General features: G+C 40.1%; 1 protein-coding gene across 5 annotated transcripts in view; it reads right to left on the bottom strand.

Annotated features, from left to right (window-relative positions):
* Positions 1-21,239, bottom strand: part of LOC109912917 (E3 ubiquitin-protein ligase DZIP3-like) — a 127,202-nt gene extending 105,963 nt beyond the window's left edge. For 4 of the 5 annotated variants that reach the window (XR_007263233.1, XR_007263234.1, XM_048602980.1 and 1 more), the window contains exons 1-4: positions 21,124-21,196; positions 16,719-16,755; positions 13,147-13,181; positions 11,901-11,950 (exon numbers count right to left, since the gene is read on the bottom strand). Coding sequence is in view for 3 of the 5 variants with exons in the window: in XM_048602980.1 (XP_048458937.1) it covers positions 11,901-11,950; positions 13,147-13,181; positions 16,719-16,754 (121 nt within the window). In the remaining 2 variants the exon portion in view is untranslated. Of the gene's footprint in view, positions 1-11,900; positions 11,951-13,146; positions 13,182-16,718; positions 16,756-21,048; positions 21,093-21,123 lie in introns of all 5 variants that reach the window. The other variant, XM_048602981.1, reaches the window with a different exon arrangement.
* Between the last annotated feature and the right edge of the window lie 604 nt (positions 21,240-21,843).

The following is a 21,843-nucleotide window of genomic DNA, read 5'->3' as shown; positions in this document are numbered from 1 at the left end:
GACAATTAAGCAGCCAATGAAAGATGAAGGCTCCACTAAGATCCCCATCCTCAATGATGGAGAGACTAGTACATTTGTGCACAATAAAACAAGGCTAAAGTGCATGCATTCATCTTCAGCCAGAAGTTCCAAGTGGATTTTGGCCTCTTATTGAGATTCCCAGCTTCACAGATGCCAATCTTCAAATAATTTAATTCACTTAATGTGATATCAAAAAAAAGTGTAAATAGTAGATACACTCAAGGATCCGGGCCCTAACAACATTCCGGCAATAGTCCTGAAGACTTCTGCTCCAGAACCAACTGCATCCATAGCCAAGCTGTTACAAAACAGTCACCGTGCTGGCATCTATTTGCAAATGTTGTCCAGGCATATTGTTTGCGCAAAAAACAGGACAAATCCAAACTAGTCAGTTACCATTCCAACAGTCTACTTTTGATCATGGGCAAAGTGGTGAAAGTGTTTGTTGACAGTGATATGCGACAGATAATGGCCAAGTGGTATTATCGCTGGACTGTTAATCCAGAGACCCAGACAATGTTCTGCCACAGCAGATGGTGGAATTTAAATAAAATTTCTGGAATTAAGAATCTAATAATGACCATGAATCCATTGTCGATTGTTGGAAAAACCCACCTGGTTCACTAATGTCCGTTAGGGAAGGAAACTACCATCCTTACCTGTTCTGGCCTACATGTGATTCCTGACCCACAGCAATATGGTTGACTCTTAACTGCCCTCTGGACAATTAGGGATGGACAATAAATGCTGCCAAGCCAGCGATGTCCTCATCCCGTTAATGAATAAAGAAAAAAAAATCAAGCAGCACTTGGTACGGAATAACATAGGAACAGGAGTAGGCCATTCAGGCCCTCGAGCCTGTCTTGCCATTCAATGAGATCACGGTAGATCTGTGGTTCAACTCCATAAACCTGCCTTCAGCCCATATTCCTTAATACATTTGCTTAACAAAAATGTTATCTATGTCACATTTAAAATTAACAATTAATCTACCATCTACTGTCATTTGTGGAAGAGAGCTCCAAATATCTCCCACCCTTTGTGTACAGAAGCATTTCCTAACATCTCTCCTGAATGGTTTGGCCTTAATTCTCAGAGTATGCAACCTAGCTAGTTCTAGATTCCACAACCAGCGGATATAATTCATCTTTATCTGTCCTGTCTTTTCCTGGTAGTATCTTGAAGATTTCAATCAGATCACCTCTTAATCTTCTACTTTCTGGAGAACACAGGCCTAATTTGTACAATCGCTCCTCATAACTTAACCCATGTAAGTCCAGGTATTATTTTTGTAAACCTATGTTCTACTCCCTCCAAGGCCAAAATGTCCTTCCTAACATGTGGTGCCCTGATCTGCGCACAGTATACCAAGTAGGGTCTGAGCAGGATTTTTTATTGCTGCAACGTAACTTCTCCATCCTCGTACTCCAGTCCTCTACGTATAAAGGCCAGCATTGTACTAGCTTTCTTGATTATTTTCTGCAACTGTTCATGGCATTTTAAAGATCTATGTACCCGAATCCTCAAATATCTTTGGACATCCAACATATTTAACTTTGCACGATCTAAAAAATGCCCTCATCTATTCTGTTTTGGTTCAAAATGGATAACCTCACACTTGTTTACATAAAACTCCACCTGCCACAGTTCCATTCACCTAGCCTATTGATATCCATTTGTAATTTTATGTTATCATCTACACCGTCGACAATGTCGCCAACTATATGTGACTTTCTAGGCACACTGACACTCAGTTTGGGTTCTGCACGAGCCATTCAACTCCACACCTCACTACAGTTTTATTCAAACATGTACAAAAAGGGTGAATTCCAAAGGTGAGGTGAGTGACTGTCCCTGACATCAAGGCATCACTGAACACAGCAAACAGCTCAGTAAACTGAGATCTATGGAAATCTGGGTGAAAGTTCTCCACTGGCTGGAGGTATACCTAGCACAAAGGAAAATTGCTTAGTGTTGGAGGGGAGTCATCTTTAGAGTACTGTCTCAGGCCCAACCATCATCAGATGCTTCACCAATGACCTTCCTTCGATTGTAAGTGGGATAACGATTGCACAATGTTCAGCAATATAATGTGGCTCCTCAGATACTGAGACAGTCCATGCACAAATGGAGCAAGAGCTGGAGAGCATCCAGACTTGGGCTGATGTGTGTCAAGTAATCTTGTGCTACACAAATGCCTGACTATGACGTCTCTGACAAGAAAGAATTTAACCATTATCCCTTGACATTCAGCGAGCATTATTATCACTGAATCTCCCACTTTCAACATCTTGTAGGTTGGATACTGTTAACCAAAAACTGAAATAAATGAGCCATATAAATACAGTGGCTTCAGGAGCAGGTCAGAGTCAAGGAGTGCTGTGGTGAGTAACACACTTCCTGTCTCCGTAATGCTTGTCTACCATCTATAAGGCACAAGTCAAGCATATGATGGAATCCTCTACACCTGTGTGGATGAGTTCAATTCCTATTGGTCTAGGTCATTTCAGCTTGCTTGATTAGTACCCCAACCAACACCTTCAATATTCACTTCCTTCTCCACCAATATAAAGTGGCAGCAGTGTGTATCATCTACAGGATGCATTTAAGTAAATCACCAAGGCTGCTTTGACAGCACCTTCCAAACCCATAACATCTACCACCTACAAGGACAAGGAAGTTAAGGTGCTCGGAACTTCATAACCTGCAAGTTTCCATCCAAGTCACACACTATCTTGACTTGGAACCTTGTAGGAAGTGCTGCTTGGTTTATTGTTCACCAGCTCCTTGGTTCCAACACTGGGCTTATGTAGTAGAATATGTTGTGGTGGAAAACATAGGAGGTAGATGTTTCAGAGGTAAAGAAAACTCTGATTTTATTGAACAAACAAGCAAAATTTAATATATTTACAGAAAACAAGGAAATGAATATCAGGATTAAAAACCTGCCTATCTCTGATTGAGACCTGTCTCCTAGTTAACTTGACCCCCAGTTAAGTCTTACAGCCAAGAGTTGATACAATGGGTAAATAGATTCAGCAGGTGGTTGTTACTTATGCTAACTAGGGGGGGCACGTGGGGCAGAGGAAAGAGCGAGAGATAGAGAGAGATAGATAGAGACTAGCCACACTGGGTTAGATGGTCTCGATGACCTTAGGCTCACGCATGGTGTGAAAATGCAATTGAGTGACTCTTGTCCATAGTCGGGACTCTGCGAAGGGCTGCAAGTACCAGCTACAATCAGTCTAGTGGTGTCTGCTAATGCAATTAAACACATGGGACCAGACTGGTGAGTGCCTTGGGTTTTCTTTCTTTTCTGGTTGTCCTTGCGAGCGGGTGTTGTCTTGAATGGTGGTGGATGTTGCTGGTGTTGCCCCGGTCGGTGTCTTATGTCTCTGGATGCCTTCAGTTGCCTCTGGTCTTCGAGTAGAGGTCGTGGTTAGTTGCTGTTCAGTGGTTGCAAGGGCTGCTTTCCTTTGTGAGCGGGGCCTGCCTCTCGCTTGGACTCTCAAACTCTCCTCACGGAGCCCACCTCAGAGCATACACCATGTTGGAGTGGGGTGCATTATTTGTATCACTCTTTCTCTTTCCTTCTCCTTCTCCTCCTTCTCCTTCTCTGCCGTGCTGGGCTCAGGGTCTCCAGTTGTAACGAACTGCAGGCTCCCTCATCTCCTGCCAAATCTGTTGAGCTATTGTTCCTCCTCTTGGGGCCGAATGGGCTTCCTGATCACCGGAGTAGGTGTGAATAGTTTTTTTGATTGAGGTGAATGGTTTTGATGGTTTTGGAATGTCCACTATTTCCCTTGCTTCGGTACTCGTTCAAGTTTGAATAGTGTTGTGAATGATTTTACATCCATATGTGGAACAAGTTTGCATGTAGCACAATGGTGTGGAATGTTTGGTATTTTCTGTGCCTGAGCACTGGCTGGAAAATTGTATAATTTTGTACCTCTGCAGGCTCCAGAGGGTCTGAAGTTGTTTGTTTCCTGCAGTCTGGCTTCCATTGTTTAAGCTGGGGTGTGAATGGGGGTCTTCCTTTAGTTTCTGCTTGCTAACCCCTATTCCAGACATTTGCCCTTGGGCTTGTATATTTCCCAGTCTGTCCCAGACAGCCTTTTACTGGCTCAGTTGCAGCCCGTGGTTTCTGGAGTCCCAAAAATGCAGCGAATTTCATCCAATGTCATTTCCAAAACTTCTGCCTTCAGAGGGTTTTAAGTCCAGGGTATGTCCATAAACTGATGGGGATTTTTGCTCCACCTTACACCATATTGCATTTCTTTCCATTGTTGCTGGGTCAAAGTACTAGAACTCTTTTCCTAACAACACAGTGGGGGCTTTATGTTTAAAAGACAGCAATGGTTCTCAACATTAGCTCACAACAACCTTTTCTATGGCAATTAGGGATGGGCAATAAATGTCAGCATTGCCTGTGACACCCATAGTCCATGAACAAATAAACAAACAAAATCTCCAAATTATCATATGTTCCATTGCACACCTCTAGGTTTGATGTCATTGAACATATGAACAGGATGTCTTTATCATTATAGAACTGCTTAAGGTGGACATGACTCAGTGACATCGAGAAAAGCTGTGCTATGGAATCTATCCCACTTGGAATTCACATCACTGGTGCTACTGGCAAACTTGTATTTAGTTTCTTTGACAGCATTATTTCTCTAACTTACTTTTGGTGCAGTGTTTTTTTTGAAATTGCACCGCAACAAGTTTTATTTGCACATTTCCATCGCAAACTGCTTATTTCAGAGGATTGAACCTGGAGAATATTTGACAGGTCTGTAAGTAATGGAGAATGCTCTGAGATATTGACGAATCATTTCAGGCTTGATTTCAACCTGGTTGAAGATTTTGCCATTGTACACCCCCATCATGCTGCCAATCATCTCTGGGAGGATAACTTGAGTTGACAATCTCTGGTTTCTCCATTGATGGAGCTTCCTTTTTGGCTTTGCACAGTCTTTTCAGAGGCCTTGTGATGCAGGCCTCTGTTCATACATTTCTGCTGATAAGCACAGCAGATTTTATCATGAGGCGATATAGATATGTTCAGCCTGCTGCTGCATGAAGCATTTTACTGCTTATGTGGTATGGCTGCCTCCAAAGACACTGGCAAAGTTGCCTCTTCTGATGAACCTTGGTGCTTCAAAACGTAGGAAGGTCACCTAATTTACTAATTCAGTGATAAGGCTAAATTCAAGACTCCAGTTGCTGTTGTGGAGTATTGCAGATACACTTCAGAAGTCATCAAATTTTCATTTTACATGATGACCCAGATCTTAAAATACAAAACAGTGGAAAGAATGCAACTTAAATACTGTGTAATCTGGCACCATGGTGATTTGATATGGTCACAATTAATCCTATTGTAAAATTTCTTTATGAAAAGGTAGCTGTTTCAGTTTTATATTGGACAGGCAATATCTAGCACAGTCAAATGATCACTATTTATGTCCCAGTAAGGAAGTACTGCAGTGTAAATGAGATGGCCAGAAAGCATACCGAATGAATAGCTTGAAGAAGAACATTTTTTGCTGCCAGAGACTCCAATTTCAGTGAGATTCTTTTTTCAGCTTAATAGATACCATTATCAAAAGTTTCTCAAAGCCAAAGAATTTTCTGCTGCTTAATCAGCTTCTGAGTTTAATGATCACATTTGTGCACGAGGGTTTGGAATTGCATCCTTAATAGTTATTTGAACTGAGCTATCCTGAAATAGAATGACTTGGATAGCCTTTGTCTCATCTTGGTGTGGAAAATGAATGTAAATTTTGCCTTCAAGCAGCTAAGATCCAGAGATAATGATTGGAAAAGTACATTGTTGTCCTCTCACTCAGAGGACAGAAAATAACCAAAAGGGAGGGGAAAGAGGAGATAGAGTTGAGGTTGATGTGAGAGTAATATTTATCTCTGTAGATTTGTGCTTTGGTCTCCAACTCCAGTAAAGAAATCAGAACAGTAAGCAAAAAGATTCTCTTTTTTATCAGCAGTTACACTGCTTTTCTTTCCAGTGAATTAGTGGCATATTGGTCCAGAATTTGTAATTGGGACTAACACAAGAACAGAAGAACTAGGAGCAGGAGTAGGCCGTCTGGCCCTTCGAGCCTGCTCCGCCATTCAGTAAGATCATGGCTGATCCTTTCGTGGACTCAGATCCACTTACCCGCATTCTCACCGTATCCCTCAATTCCTTTATTGTTCAAAAAAAATCTACCTTTTTTTTAAAAGCGTTTACTGAAGTAGCGTCAACTACTTCACTGGGCAAGGAATTCCATGGATTAACAACCCTCTGGGTGAAGAAATTCCTTCTCAGTTCAGTCCTAAATCTGCTCTCTCTAATCTTGAGGCTATGCCCTCTTGTCCTAGCTTCACCTGCTAGTGGAAACATCCTCTCTACTTCTATCTTATCTATTCCCTTCATAATTTTATATGTTTCTATAAGATCCCCCCTCAATCTTCCGAATTCCAATGAATATAATCCCAATCTACTCAGTCTCTCCTCATAAGCCAAACCCCTCAACTCCAGAATCAACTTTCCGCACACGGTGCCAGAAGGAAATGGGATTGCTATTGCAACTTGCTGGCAGAAATGTCATGGACAGAACTTCAGTAGATCGCAGCACAAAGCTATGTATGATTTTATTTTCAGTTTGAATGATGTTTCACTTTTGTGCTAAATGCAGAGCTTTGCTGGGATACGTATCAAATTAATCAGGCCACCCTAATATGACAAGTTATCAATTTTTTTGGAACTATCACCTATTTCACTAAGTTACAGAAGTATCTAATTTTATTTCAGCAATAGTTTTATAAGAATTGGCATGACTCATAAATGAGCAGTGTAATGTTTGAGGAACTCCACATGGTCTTCTTTCTTTCATTAATATCTTGAACTTTAAATCACCCAGGTTTGATTTTTAAGTTTCTTTAATTGCCAAAGGCCACTTTCTACAGCTGCAATCCTTAATTCAGATAAAAATCTCGACATGTAAGGGTGTTTAAAGCTGATAGAGGTCAAATAGCTCATTTCTGTTAGTTAATTGTCCAAACTTTTTAATATAGCAATAAATTAGCAAGTGTCTAGAAAATGATATTCTTCTTCAAAATCCATACTTCAAAAAACACAAAGGTTAATCTTATTATATCACAGACTATTCCCACCCCTTCATTGTAAGACAAAACTTACTTGGAACTTTCAATTCAGTTTTCCCAACTTTAGGTTCAAACAATCACTCAGCATATGTGAAAGATTAGCAGCTACGAGGCAAGTAAAGGGATTAAGGTGCCAATGTACACAAATTATCAAAAACCTGTGCAGCAGGGGGTTGGAATACAAGGGTGCTGAAACTTGCTTTAGTTGTATAGAACATTGGTCAGACCCTCTGCGAAGTACTGCATTTTACATGATTAAAAGATTTGATAGGGTGGGCTCAGTTGTGGAAGAATACTTAACAAGAGGGCACACTATCAACGTTACAAATAGCCTTTTAGAAAGTGAAATCAGGCAGCAACTTTCATGCAAAACAAATTGGAAATCTGGACCTCTTGCCCCAAAGCACTATAGATATTAGATGATGTAAACTTTTTTAACGTAGGGGATTTGGAACAAAGACAGATAACAGAGTTGCAATACAGAACCGCCCATGATACAACAAAACAGAAACAAGCAGTCAAAGGCCTTATATTTTCATGACTCTTCATCTGTTGTGGCTTCAGAGTGACATGAAAGTCATTTCCAAATTTTTGCTAAGTCTCATTTAATTTGCCCCTTTGGTTATGTGTCACTTCAGACATCAACCGAGTGTTTACCAAAAATGCTGCTCTGTTTCCATTTACATCAAAAAGCAATTAAGACAGAATTTTGATCCTTTTACTCGTAACTGTGCTTGTGGAATGATTCCATTGTGTCAAGGCATAGGTTTGTTATATTAAATCATACTCATTAATTAGGGAATTTTATTTTCTATGGCTCTAAGAGTCACATTACTATTTTCAGACTGCATTTCATTTCATTACTTTGATAATAAACTTTTAGGACTAATAAAGGAGTATTCTGCACATTCTATCATGGCAGCCTGAATTGTCAAACAGATTGACATAAATAATATCTCTGATTTAGCTCCTAACCAGCTATTGCTACACAGATTGCTACACAAGATTTCTGTTTATCTGTAGGCCCTTCAAGGACAACTTTGGAAACACTCACAGAGTATGTTGAATGCAATCTGATGGAGGAATAACTATCTTTTGTAACTTTAATCTTTTTCCTAAGAAGCATCCACAACACATTTGTCTAACTAACTTAGAGGTCTTGTGTTCACATTATTTCCAATAATAAAATAAATATGAATTGAATTTTAAACAGTTGGCATAGTGCAAGAATGCCAAGAAATATGGAGTGCCTAGGTTTGGAACATTTCTGGGCTTCATTCAGGATATCATGTTGTTTCACTGCAGCTCATGTAGAAGCTGCACTTTCGACAAAAGATGAAGAAACTACCAAAGGCAGTTCACCTCTTTTTCCAGTTAGATGATTAATAAATATGTCAAAATGTTTCAAAAATTTAAAACAGACCTCCATGTGAACTGGTCATACCACCAACTGTGACAGAAACCATAATGCATCAAGTTCAGGATTGTACTTCTATTTTATGCAATGTAATGAGATGTCAAAGCATTCCATCCCATGAGGGGTGATTGTGGCATGATACTAATGTCATTAGACTTGAAATCCAGATGCCCAGGCTAGTGTTTTACAGAGATGTGTTCATTTTTTAAAAATTCGAATGACTAAATCTGCAAGATAAAGTTAGGTTCAGTAATGGTGACTATGGCAACTATCACTGATAGTTGTAAAAATCCACCTGGCTCACTAATGCTATCTGTACCTGGTCTGGCTTACACATGACTCCAGCAATGTAGTAAATGTAGTAGACTCTTAATCGCCATCTGAAATGGCCATAAGACCATAAGACATAGGAGCAGAAATTAGGCCATTCAGCCCATCAGGTCTGCTCCGCCATTCAATCATAGCTGATAAGTTCCTCGACCCCATTCTCCTGCTTTCTCCCCGTAACCCTTGAGCCCCTTGATAATCAAGAACCTATCTATCTCAGTCTAAAATGTACTCAATGACCTGGCCTCCACAGCCTTCTGCGGCAGTGAATTCCACAGATTCACCACTCTCTGGCTGAAGAAATTTCTCCTTATCTCCATTCTAAAAGGTCTTCCTTTTACTCTAAGGCTGTGCCCTCGGGTCCTAGTCTCTCCTACCAACGAAAGCATCTTCCCAACATCCACTCTGTTCAGGTCATTCAGTATTCTGTAAGTTTCAATTAGATCCCCCCTCATCCTTCTCAACTCCAATGAGTACAGTCCCAGAGTCCTCAAATGTTCCTCATATGTTAAGCTTTTCATTTCTGGGATCATTCTTATGAGCCTTCTCTGAACCCGCTCCAGGGCCAGTACATCCTTCCTGAGATATGGGGTCCAAAACTGCACACAATACTCCAAATGTGGCCTAACCAGAGTCTTATAAAGCCTCAGCAGTACATCCCTGCTTTTATATTCAAGTCCTCTCAAAATAAATGCCAACATTGCATTTGCCTTCCTGACTACTGACTCAACCTGCAAGTTTACCTTGAGAGAATCCTGGACTAGAACTCCCAAGTCTCCTTGCACTTCAGACTTCTGAATTTTCTCCCCATTTAGAAAATAGTCCACGCTTTTATTCTTCTTACCAAAGTGCATGACCTCACACTTTCCCACATTGTACTCCATCTGCCACTTCTTTGCCCACTCTCCTAACCTGTCCAAATCCATCTGCAGCCTCCCCACCTCCTCAATACTACTTGTCCCTCCACCGATCTTTGTATCGTCTGTTAACTTAGCCAGAATGCCCACAGTTCCTTCATCTAGATCATTAAATGTATAAAGTGTAAAGTTGTGGTCCCAACATTGACCCTTGCGGAACATCACTTGTCACCGGCTGCCATCCTGAGAAAGACCCTTTTATCCCCATGCTCTGCTTTCTACCACACAGCCAATCTTCTATCCACGTTAGCACCTTGCCTCTAACATCATGGGTCCTTATCTTACTCAGCAGCCTCCTGTGTGGCACCTTGTAAAACGCTTCTTGAAGTCCAAGAAGATAACATCCATTGGCTCTCCTTGGTCTACCCTGCTTGTTACTTCCTCAAAGAATTCTAGCAGATTTGTCAGGAATGACCTCCCCTTGATGAAACCATGCTGACTTTGCCCTATTTTATCATACACTTCCAAATATTCAGAAATCTCATCCTTTACAATGGACTCCAAGCACCACCCTTTGCATGGCCTTGCAAACTATTCAGTTCAACAACGATTAGGGATGGACAACAAATGATAGTCACGACAGTGATATCCACATCCCGTAAAAGAATAACAAAACAAAACTGACATATTTAAAATCTTACAATCTGTATGAATATCAATGGACTGGGTCAGAGTAAGGTGAATTATTTGGATAGGATCAAACAAGGGAAAGGAACACACAAGAAATGAGAATTGCAGAGAAAGTGAGGGAACTTGGAGTGAATTGTTACAGATCCTTGAAGGTAGTAGGTCAAGTTGATAAGGTCATTCAGACATATCAAATCTGTTCTGAGGTACAGAATATAAGAGCAAGAAAATTATATTGGAACCATATAAATCATTTGTTAGGCCACAACTTGAGTACTGTGTGGAATTACAGAAAGGACGTAATTGCAGTAGAGAGGGTACAGAGGAGATGTATCAGGAGTTTTCCAGGGCTGGAAAATACAACTATGGGAAAATATTAAATAGGCTGGGATTGTTTTCCTTGAAACTGAGAAGGGTGAAGACAGATTTGATTGATATGTACAGAATTGTAAGGGACATGGAGGGAATGGATTAAAAGGGCATAGTTACACATTAGGAGAAAGGTAGGGGCCTAGATGTCACAAGATTGGTAGAAGGGAGATAAGGAAAGCCTTTTACACCCAGAAAGCAGTGAAACATATGGCCTAAAATACTAGAAAGACAGAAATCTTTGACATATTCAAAAGGAGTGTATCCGTTTGTACCTCAAGTGACGTAACCTCCACTGCTACAGATCAAATGCTCAAAAGTGGGATTAGTTTGGATGGCTCATTTTCTTGGTTGACACAGACACAGCAGGCCAAGTGGCCTTTCTCCATGGAATAAACTTGCTATGATTCTAAAGTGAAATCTTTGTTACCCAGTATATTGGGGAATGGGTGGTGCTGGTTAATTAAAAATGCCAGTTAATGGGTAGATACGTTGCTCTGGACACAAGCTCTGTCTTTGACGGATTGAGGAGAGAGGGGAGGCAGCTGGATCAGTCAAGAAATCCATGCAGAGCAGGGCTTCACAGAAAAGTCCCCATGTATCTGAAGATAAGGCTGACATTACAACTGATAGTGCAGTCTTTGGACCGGCTTTTAAAAAAATTGTGTGTGAAAGTTGCTCTGAATGAAGTTTCTTTGTTCAGGTACAATAACCAAAACTGGCCAAATAATTTAATAATTACAATGTGAAGACTAAGAACAACTATATTCATAGTCTACAAATTTTTTAACAGAATGCAGTACTAAATATTGAAAGTGGATGGCTTTCAAAAATCGCAGTTACTAGAGAATTCCAGTTGGCAGACTGCAGGACAGCACAATATTTATGGTACCATACTCAGTGGTAGCTGACAATGATTGGATGTCTGGCATCTGCTATCTCTGCGATTGTCTGTTGAAGAGGAATACTTATAAACACAATTGCTGCATTAAATATTACCAATAAAATCTTTCATAAATAGCTGAAATGAACATGCATTAAAGATTTATTACCTCTTTTAGGGCGGAATCTTTCATTGTTTGCTTCAAGCACATGTTTTGTCCTAGGGAAAAAATAAGAGGTTTGTTGTTAAATTTCTCAACAAATGCAGGACAATTCTGCCAATGAACTAATGACCTTCTCATTTGTTTAGATAAGCTACTTATTGAATAAAATTCCTGAACCACTGCCGGAAACTCACATTTCTTTCTTTAAAATAGGTGTTCATTTTAAGAATGATTACCAGCAGTTGTGTGCAATATTAGGCCCCAGGACACACACAGCTTTTTTTGAAGTTTGACAAAATTGGCTTAATTAGGGGAGGTACACAAATCATCTGGTTTCACACAGAACAAGTGTAAACAAAAACCGAAAAGTAGCAAAAAGCATCACAGGCTAAATTTTTGATTAGAAATCATGAAACTGACAAATTTGTTTGTGCTTTTGCGGTTTTAGTTTAGTGATTGTTTGGGATATAAAAATACTCCAAAATTAAGTAATTTATATTTGTAAGCCTTGCTGCAAATACACTTTCATTTACAACTCATTTTATGCACTGTTAAAACTTCTGATTTCTTTAATTTATTTTCTATCATCATCCTTCTTCCTAACATAATATGAAATTGGTGGATATTTAAAATTTTTAAATAGTTTATTCAAATCACTTAAAACGACTATGCACAGCAAAGAATTGTAGGTTCCCTACCGTGTGGGAGCAGGTCATTAGGCCCATCGAGTCTACACCAATCCTCCAAAGAACATTCTACTCAGACCCTGTCCCCTACCCTATCCCTGTAACCCTGCATTTCCCAAGGCTAACCCGCTGGCCTGAACATTGCTGGACACTATGGGCAATTTAATCTGGCCAATCCACCTAACTTTTGGACTGTGGGAGCAAACTGGACCACTTGGAGGAACCCCATGTAGACATGAGTAGAACATGCAAACCCCTCACAGACAGTCGCCCAAGACTGGAATCGAACCCATGTCCCTGGTGCTGTGAGACAGCAGATTCCATAGTTTCTGCCCCTTGGAGTTCTCTACTGGCTATGCTATACGAGTAGAACTATTATTATTGATCATTACCCTTTGTTTCCTGGTATTCAGCAAATTTGTCTCATTTCTGCAGGGTTTTTTTGCTTAGCCCTAGATATTAAGACTCTTGGTTATTGCAAATTATGTAATTTATTTTTCAGTGAACAGCAATCTTTATTATTTATTCATTCTCGATATCAAGAGATATGCAAGTATATCTCTTACCTAGTATCATTTGAGCTTTGTGCATTACAGTTTATCTGAAAGAAAGAAAAAAATGTATAATTTAATAATACTTCACCTTGAATTGTGAATTAACTTTGATTGAAAAGATTGCATAAAAATTCTTTGACATCTTCCAAAATACACAGTCATTTGAATGTTTCCAGAACTGGTACGTAAAGTGGATGACAGTATTGTAACATGTTGTGTCATTAAGAAATGGCAATGATTTCTCATGTCAACCTTGACAATGATCTGAGCCTCAAAAGCACTATCAATGGATGACTGGTACCAAGCTATTTATTATTTTGACAGATATTATACCACAGAGTTTTGAATCATACATAAGTTAATATATAACATTTAACTGAATAGTATTTAAAACTAAAGAAAAATGTCAACAGGACTCAACAGAGTAGAAAGAAAGTAGGAGAATCAAGAATGTGTGGATATACCAAAAGAAATAGTTAGACCATTTAGACCATCATAAAATACTTTTTTCACAAATGGGGTAGCAGAAATTTGGAATTCTTTCCTCCAAAATGCTATGGATTCTGGGTAATTAGAGCTCTCACAACTGAAATTGATGGGCCTTTGTAGATAAGGTAACAAGGGATATTGAGTAAAGGCAAAAAAATGGATTTAATTTACAGATCAAACTTGATCTACTGAATGACAGAGCAGATTGCAGAGATTAAATGACCTGCTCCAGTTTCTGTTAAATATTTGAGTAAAACTCTGGTATAGATAGAATTATGGTGCCCTCTCATGTCAGTATTGAGTGTAAAATTATAAAATTAAGACGTTTTGTGTATTTTACTTCGCTTCCTCCCTTCTTTATTTCGACGTGATACAAGTCCTATGCCTGTGAAACCCAATTTTGTACTTTTAAAGTGGTGATGTGTTGATAACTCAGTTTAGTCTGGGTACTCAAAATCAGATTTATACACAATCTAAACACACCAACACTACAAGAAGCAATCAGCATTGAGTGAAAGACTTGGTAAAATAAACAAGTGAAAATTGATCCCTTCATTTTTGGTCACTGCTCAACTAAAAACATATGTAAATACCAGCTTTAACGTATTAAGATGTCTAGCAGAGCTTCAACAGAGGCATTATTGAATAGAGTTTGCTACTGAGCTACTAAGCTACATATACCACAAGGGACAAAAAGCTTTATCGAAGAGAGAGGTTTTAAGGCTTGTCTTAAAAGAAGCAGACAGATTTAAGACGGAAATTGCAGAGCTTAGGGTCTAAGCAGCTGAGGGCATGGCTACAACTGAGGAGCAATTAAAACTTGGGATTCACAAGAAGCTGGAACTGAAGGAGCACTCATATTTCCGAGGGGTGATTGATGCTGTAGGGGGAGAAAAGAACATGTTCATGGACAAATTTGAAATTAAGTTTGAGAATTTTAGCAACACCTATACCAAATCAATATGTGATGCAGCACATAGAGGCTTGCAGCACAAAAAAGGCCTTTTGGTCGCTGCTGGTCAAAAACAACACATGACTATTCTAATCCCATTTTTCACTTGGCCCACAGCGTTGCATGCCTTGGTAACACAAATGCACATCTAAATGCTTCTTAAATGTGAGGAGGGTTTCTGCCTCTACCATCCTTACTGGCAGTGAGTTCCAGATTCCCACCAACCTTTGGGTGAAAAAGATTTTCCTCATTTTTCATCTAAACTTCTGCCCCTTTAAGTCTATGCACCCTGGTCATTGATCCTTCCATCAAGGGAAAAGTTTCTTCCAGTCTACACAATCAAATCCCATCATAACTTAATACATCTCAATCACATCCCCTCTCAGTCTCCTCCGTTGCAAGGAAAACAACCTCCATCTACCCAATCTCTCTTCTTAATGAAACTCTCCAGCCAGGAAACATCTCCTTTGCACCTTCTCCACTGCTATCAAATCACTCCGTAGATTCCAGAACTGTATTCAATGCTCTAACTGTGGCCTAACCAACATTTTATACAGTTCAAATATAACCTCCCTGCCCTTAAACTCTATGGTTTGACTAATAAATGTAAGTATGCCATAAGCCTTAACCACTTTATCCATCTGTACTGATACCTTAAGGGATTAGTGGACATGCATACCAAAGTCCCTCTGATCTTTGATACCTCCCAATGTCCTATCATTCTCATGTATTCCCTTGCCTTGTTTGTCCTGCCCAAGTACGTCACCTCACATTTATCCAGATTGAATTCCATTTGCCACAGATCAGCCCATATGACCAGCCATCTATATCCTCCTCTAATCCAAGGCTATCCTCCTCACTATTTACCACCCTCCAATTTCTGTATCATCCGTGAACTTACTGATCAACCCTTTCACACAATGACATCCAAAAGCGGCCTAACCAATATCCTTCACAGCCGCAACGTAACATCCCAACTCCTATACTCAATGCACAGACTAATAAAGGCAAGTGTACCAAACGCATTCTTCACTACCCTGTCTATCTGCGACTCCACCTTCAAGGAACTATGAATCTGCACTCCGAGATTACGTTGCTTGGCAATACTCCCCAGAGCTCTACCATTAACTGTATAAGTCCTGCCCTGATTTGCCTTGCCAAAATGCAACACCACACGCTTATCTAAATCCTTTAGCTAATTTTATACCCATTTGACTACTGTTTCTTTAAACAAATGAGCTTTATTTTTTCAAACAAGCCTATTATGTGGTACTTTATAAATTGTTAGAACTCTGGCTGATCTTTCATTATTTTTAGCTTTGTTCTTTTATCAATTTTGAACCATGAGTTGGAAATGAGTTGTGGACTTTGAAATACCATGTGGCAAAATGGAAAAAACAGACAAGCTTTGTTAGTGAGGCCAGGCTTGAAAGCTAATAGCAGGCTGATTCTTGATTGAAAGGATCCTAACAGATACAGGGATCCCGGAAGAGCATTATGTTTAAACAGAAAGCAGATGTTGGTTATGAACGAGGTCGGTATCTGGGAACTAGTTCCAATAAGTCTGGAAGGAACCCTGTGTTCAAGCAGTTGGCAGATATTGAATGGCAATTGAGGCCTTGGGAAGAGTTGATCAGTCTATCAGGGTGGAACAAGAACTGAAATTTCTGAACTATATTTTCTGAGAGATGTTCTGGGCTGCTGCTGAGGCAGCATGAAGATATGAATGCTCCCTGTCTTCTGTTACACCAGCTTCTAGAAGCAAAAGGGTACAAAGCTGAGTAAGAGATATTGTTGCCTTTGCCTTGGTGAACTGAGAAGTTGACCCTGATCAACACTTCAGAGAAAGCAACCAAGGAGTGCACATTTATACCTGTGAAACAACACATTGTGAAAGCCATTTAAGTAATGTGACCAGTCTTGTTTTTTTTTCATCTATCTCTTAACTGTATTTGTTTCTCTGTGAAGGGAGGCTGAAAGCAAATGTTCCAAGTTTAAAGCATAGATGTTCACTTCTGTTTTTGGACTGGTAATAAATGAATGCTTAAAAAATACATTACTGCAGTGATCCATATATTTATGCTGATCCACGAGATTTATTTTTAATTTAAGCATTGGGACAACAGCAAAGAAATGTACTTACCGAAGGTTTTTCTAATACCTTTCTCTTTCCATCCATTCTACATGAAATTAGAGGAAACACAATTATTAAGAATTGATCAAACATACCAACACTGCTGCCTCACAGTACCAGGGACCCGGGTTTGGTTCCACTTTCGGGTGACTGTGTGGAGTTTGCACATTCTCCCCAAGGCTGTGTGGGTTTCCTCGGGTGTTCCGGTTTCCTTCCACAATCCAAAGATGTGCAGGCTAGGTGCATTGGCCATGCTAAATTGCCCGTAGTGTTCAGGGATGTGTAGATTAGGTGGTTTATAGGGGATGGGTCTGGGTGAGATGCTCTGAGGGTCAGCGTGGACTAGTTGGGCCAAAGGGCCAGTTCCACACTGCAGGGATTCTAGGTCTATCATGAGAAGATAGCACGTAAGCAAGGAACTTAAACTATGAATGGTTTATTTTTCTAACTGGATTATTTTCCCTCAGTCCAAGATAAATCCATGCAAAAGGTGCTTTGAACATAGGTAACCAAGGACAAATGTTATCAGTGTAAAAACCAAAAGAACTGCGGATGCTGTAAATCAGGAACAAAAACAAAGTTGCTGGAAAATCTCAGCAGGTCTGGCAGCTTCTGTGAAGGAAAAAACAGAGTTAACATTTCGGATCCAGTGACCCTTCCTCAGACTTTTTTCCAGACCTGTTGAGCTTTTCCAGCAACTTTGATTTTGTTCCAAATGTTATCAGTGGTTGGCTTTGACTGAATTTAAGTCTCCTAGGTTTAGCACAGTTGCAACTGCTAAACTTGCAATGCAAACTCAAGTTGCTTACATACCACTACTAACAAACCAACTTAGCTCAACATTCATGGCTCATCATGGGAAACTACTCATACAAAGTAATTGTCACATTGGTCTATGTGACTAAATAAAATTCCTTCAATAGCTGTGATACAGTAGATGAGTTAAGAGCTATCCAAATGGCAATAATATGAAGTCAAAACGTTATACCGAATAAAAATCGCCTTGACTTGCATTGAAGTGGCATAAGCAGTGGCTGGGAAGAAAAAGGGATTTACGCTTCAATTACTGCAAAGTCAAGGTGATCTGATAATCTTCAAATCCACTTTTCCCGTCTTTTCCCCATTCCTTTCCAGATCTGAAATCTGTCTACCCCAGCCTTGAATATACTTAACGATCTGGGCTCTACAGGCCTCTCTGGTGAAGAAATCCACAAATTCATGACCTTCTGAGAGAAGGAATTCCTCCTCATAATTTTCTTAAAAAAGCAACCTCTTATTCTGAGATTATGCCCTCTTGTCCTAGACGCTCCTACAAGGGGAAACAATCTCTCCACATCTAACTTGCCAACTCACTTAACAATCATGCATGTTTCAATAAGGTTGCTTTTCATTCTTCTGAATTCCAATGAGTACAGGGCCAACCTACTCAACCTCTCCCCATAAAACAGCCTCTCCGTACCTGGATTCAATATAGTGTACCTTCTCTGGACTGGCTCCCACGCCAGTGTATCTTTCCTTAGATAAGGGGTCCAAAACCATTTACAGTATTCCAACCGCAGTCTGATTGGTGCCTTGCACAGTTTTAGCAAGATTTCCCTACGTTTACACTCTATTCCCCTTGAAATAAAGGGCAACATTTCATTTGGCTCTCCTGTTACCTACCCTACTTGTAAGCAAGTTTTTCGAGAATTATGCATGAGGATTCCCAAATTCCTGTGCTAAATAAAGGGCAACATTTTATTTGGCTCTCCTGTTACCTACTCAATTTGTATGCAAGTTTTTTGAGAATTATGCATGAGGATTCCCAAATCCCTGTGCTGAAGCTTTCTGCAGTGCTTCTCCACTTAAATAATAGTCAGCTGCTTTATTCTACCTGTTAACCTCATAATTTCCGACATTATATTCCATCTACCAAATTTTTGCCCACTCACTTAATCTGTTCAAATCCCTATTTAATACTTTTTGTTTCATCTTCACATACATATTTTTGTGTTATCTGCAGACTTGCCTATAGCACCTTCACTTTCCTCATCTAAGTCATTAATATATTGTAAATAATTAATAATAATCTAAATATCTTGGAAGATTACACGAGGATATATTCCACCAGGTCCAGTGGACTTATCAGTCTTTAGCACCATTTATTTAGTATTTATTTCTTCTCCCTCTTTTACCCCTTGATTATTTAGTAATTTTGGAACGGTATTAATGTCTTCTACTATGAAGACTAATGAAAAGTATTTATTCAACTCCGCTGCCATTGTTATTTCCCAGCCTCGTTCTCTTAAGGGCCAATTTTAACTATCGCTTCTTTCTTCCTTTTTATATATTTAAAGAAGCTCTTGCTGTCTTGATAGTAACTTACCTCTCTTTATTTTTGGCTTGTTGGTTTTTTTAAACTTTCCTAATCCTGTTTGACCACTAATCTTTACCACATTGTATGTTTTTTTTTCAATTTGATGCTAACTTTAACAGCTCAGGTTAACCGTAGTTAGCTTATCTCCCTCCCAGAATCCTTTTTCTCACTAGGATATATCTTTGCTGTGAGCCATAAAGTGTTTTCTTAAACATCTGCCATTTTTTTCTCAAACATCTTTGCTTCTAAGCTCCTTTCCCAGTGCACTTCAGCAAGCTCAGCCCTCACTCCTTTGTAACTACCCTGATTTAAGCTTGTTTCTGACCCAAGTTTCTACCTCAGAAACTGAATGCTAACATCAAATGTTCACACCAAAAGTAACAGGTTGATAAATTTGACATCTTGTTTATCTCTTGGGTTGGATGGATCTCTGACAAATGTGGAAATTCATCATTTGTGTGTCCCCAAAACAAACAGCTTTGGATTTCATACAGGCAAAGTTTCTGCTTTCTTATAGAGATACAAGTTATTACAACAATTAAGTAATTACAAAGGCCTTAAAGACTGGATGAGAAGTATCAATGCTTAGAGAACCAAAGTTACATCATACCAGTTACATTACACCAAAGTTGGAGCTTAACCTGCTCAATCCATAACATTCATTAACTTCAAGGACAATCTTGAACTTAATTTGTGAATATATTTGCAATTAACTAATTTACTAAATTAAGACTGCAGTCTCTTTCTTATGAGATGAGAAACTTATCAAAAATCACCGTTCCTTGAAACACAGTTTTGAACTGTGAAGCTGAAAGACTTGCATTGACAAAATATCTTCCAAGACCCCAGGATGTTTCAAAGAACTTTAGAACAAATGAAATCACCTTGAAGTTTAATGTTGTAATTTAAACAGGTCCTTGCACTATAGGGGTGTCAAGCTTTGTGGGAAACAAATAGCAAAGTAGCGCTGATGCCTAAATCGAAATGACCGCAATCTTACAAAATGGCAATTCTGACTTTAAGACCAACCAGAAGACCAACTCTTGATCCTTTATTTTACACTAAGTTTCTGAAAAAAAATGTCAATCGTCAGGCTATTTGCTCTTAGTGATGTTGGTTGAAGGATATGGTCGAGTGCACCTTAGAATCATAGAATCCCTACAGTGCAGAAGCAGACCAATTGGTCCATCGAGTCGACACTGAACCTTCAAAGAGCATCCATCTAAACGTACCCACCTAACCTACACACCCCAGACACTACGGGCAATTTAACACGGCCAATCCACCTAACCTGCACTTGTTTGGACTGTGGGAGGAAACCGGAGCATCCAGAGGAGACCCGTGCAGACGCAGGAAGAATATACAAACTCCGCACTGACAGTCGCCCAAAGCTGGAATCGAATGCCAGTCCCCGGTGCTGTGCCACAGCAGTGCTACCCACTGGGTCACCATGCCACCCCATAGGAGAACACATTCTCTTCTTCAAATAGTGACACAGAATCTTTTATGTCAACCAGAGGGCAAGTGGAGCTGCGGTTTAACACTTTATTGGAACAAGAGCAGTTAGGACACTGTGGAACTCCCTCGGCACTACACTTGATTGGGAGAAGGATGCCAGCTGAACGGACCTGCTCAATGCCTTGATGCGAAACTTGCACTTACAACCAACTCAAGAGGCTATGTGTGCTACCCATTCACAGAGCTAAGGCCATTAACCAAAACTGTTAAAATTACCCAACTGAGCTTTAAAACATCATATGTAGATCCTAAAATAATTGAATGGGGGAGGAGGAGAGGAAAATGTTTAAAGTGAACTTTTCAAGCAATAGTTGTGGTAAGGGGAAGGGATAATTGGAGAAAGTGAAACCGTCCTCTGCTGACAGCACATCATCTCATTCCCCTTCAAACAAGTTGCTCCAACATCGTTTTTTCACATTTCATCTGCATAAACGCAGAGCTTGACACTTAAAAAGAAGCGATTACCCCAGCCCGATCTGCAGTCGGCACTCCAGGCTGTCTCAATGGAACTAAACAAAAACACAAAATACTTTCTGTTACCTTTTTTAAACATATCTCCACAATCTCCACAATCTCCACGACCTCCCCTCCCCCGCTCACCAACAAGCCCGAGCTGGAGCCGGATTGACCGAGCCGTCTCCCCTCTCTCCCATGCCCCGAGCAGCGCCACCATAAGGCACCCAAGCGCCACGGCAAGTTGAGGTGAATCCCGGAGAACACTAATTAGCCTTGGCAAAGGGCAGGTTTGCCTGGGGGTAAAGAGGGTAACCAGCACTGGCGCTGTGTGCCTGACAGGTGTGGTACTTTTCGGCAACACATGGTAGGCACCCCACCTCAATGCCAGCTTTCAAGTGAGCCATCAAACTGATTGGCTGCGCCCTGGGAAAGAAGATAGAAGAACAAGAGGAAGATTTGGGATGCATGGGTCATTTTCAGATTGACACTCTTATGACTATTGAAGACGAACAGATATTGCTGCAGAAACTCAGCGGGCCTGGTAGCATCTGCAGAGAGCAATAAAGTTTTGAATCTGCTATAATGATGCACAAACAGTTTTTCTCCCTGCAAATGCTGCCAGAGCTGTTGGGTTTCGCCACCATTTGCTGCATTGGTTTCAGACTTCCCAGCATCCGCAATATTATACCTTTATACAATTATCAGACTGCGGCAGAGATGGGTGTTGGCGCCTCAGCTACATGTGATCTACATTAACGACTTGGATGAAGAGTTCTGATTACGTAGTAGATAGGTAGGAAAGCA

Source organism: Rhincodon typus, chromosome 11 (assembly GCF_021869965.1).
Source record: "Rhincodon typus isolate 14 chromosome 11, sRhiTyp1.1, whole genome shotgun sequence".
NCBI lineage: Eukaryota > Metazoa > Chordata > Chondrichthyes > Orectolobiformes > Rhincodontidae > Rhincodon > Rhincodon typus.
Note: the sequence above shows the minus strand (reverse complement) of the source record. Positions and strands in the feature narration are given on the sequence as shown.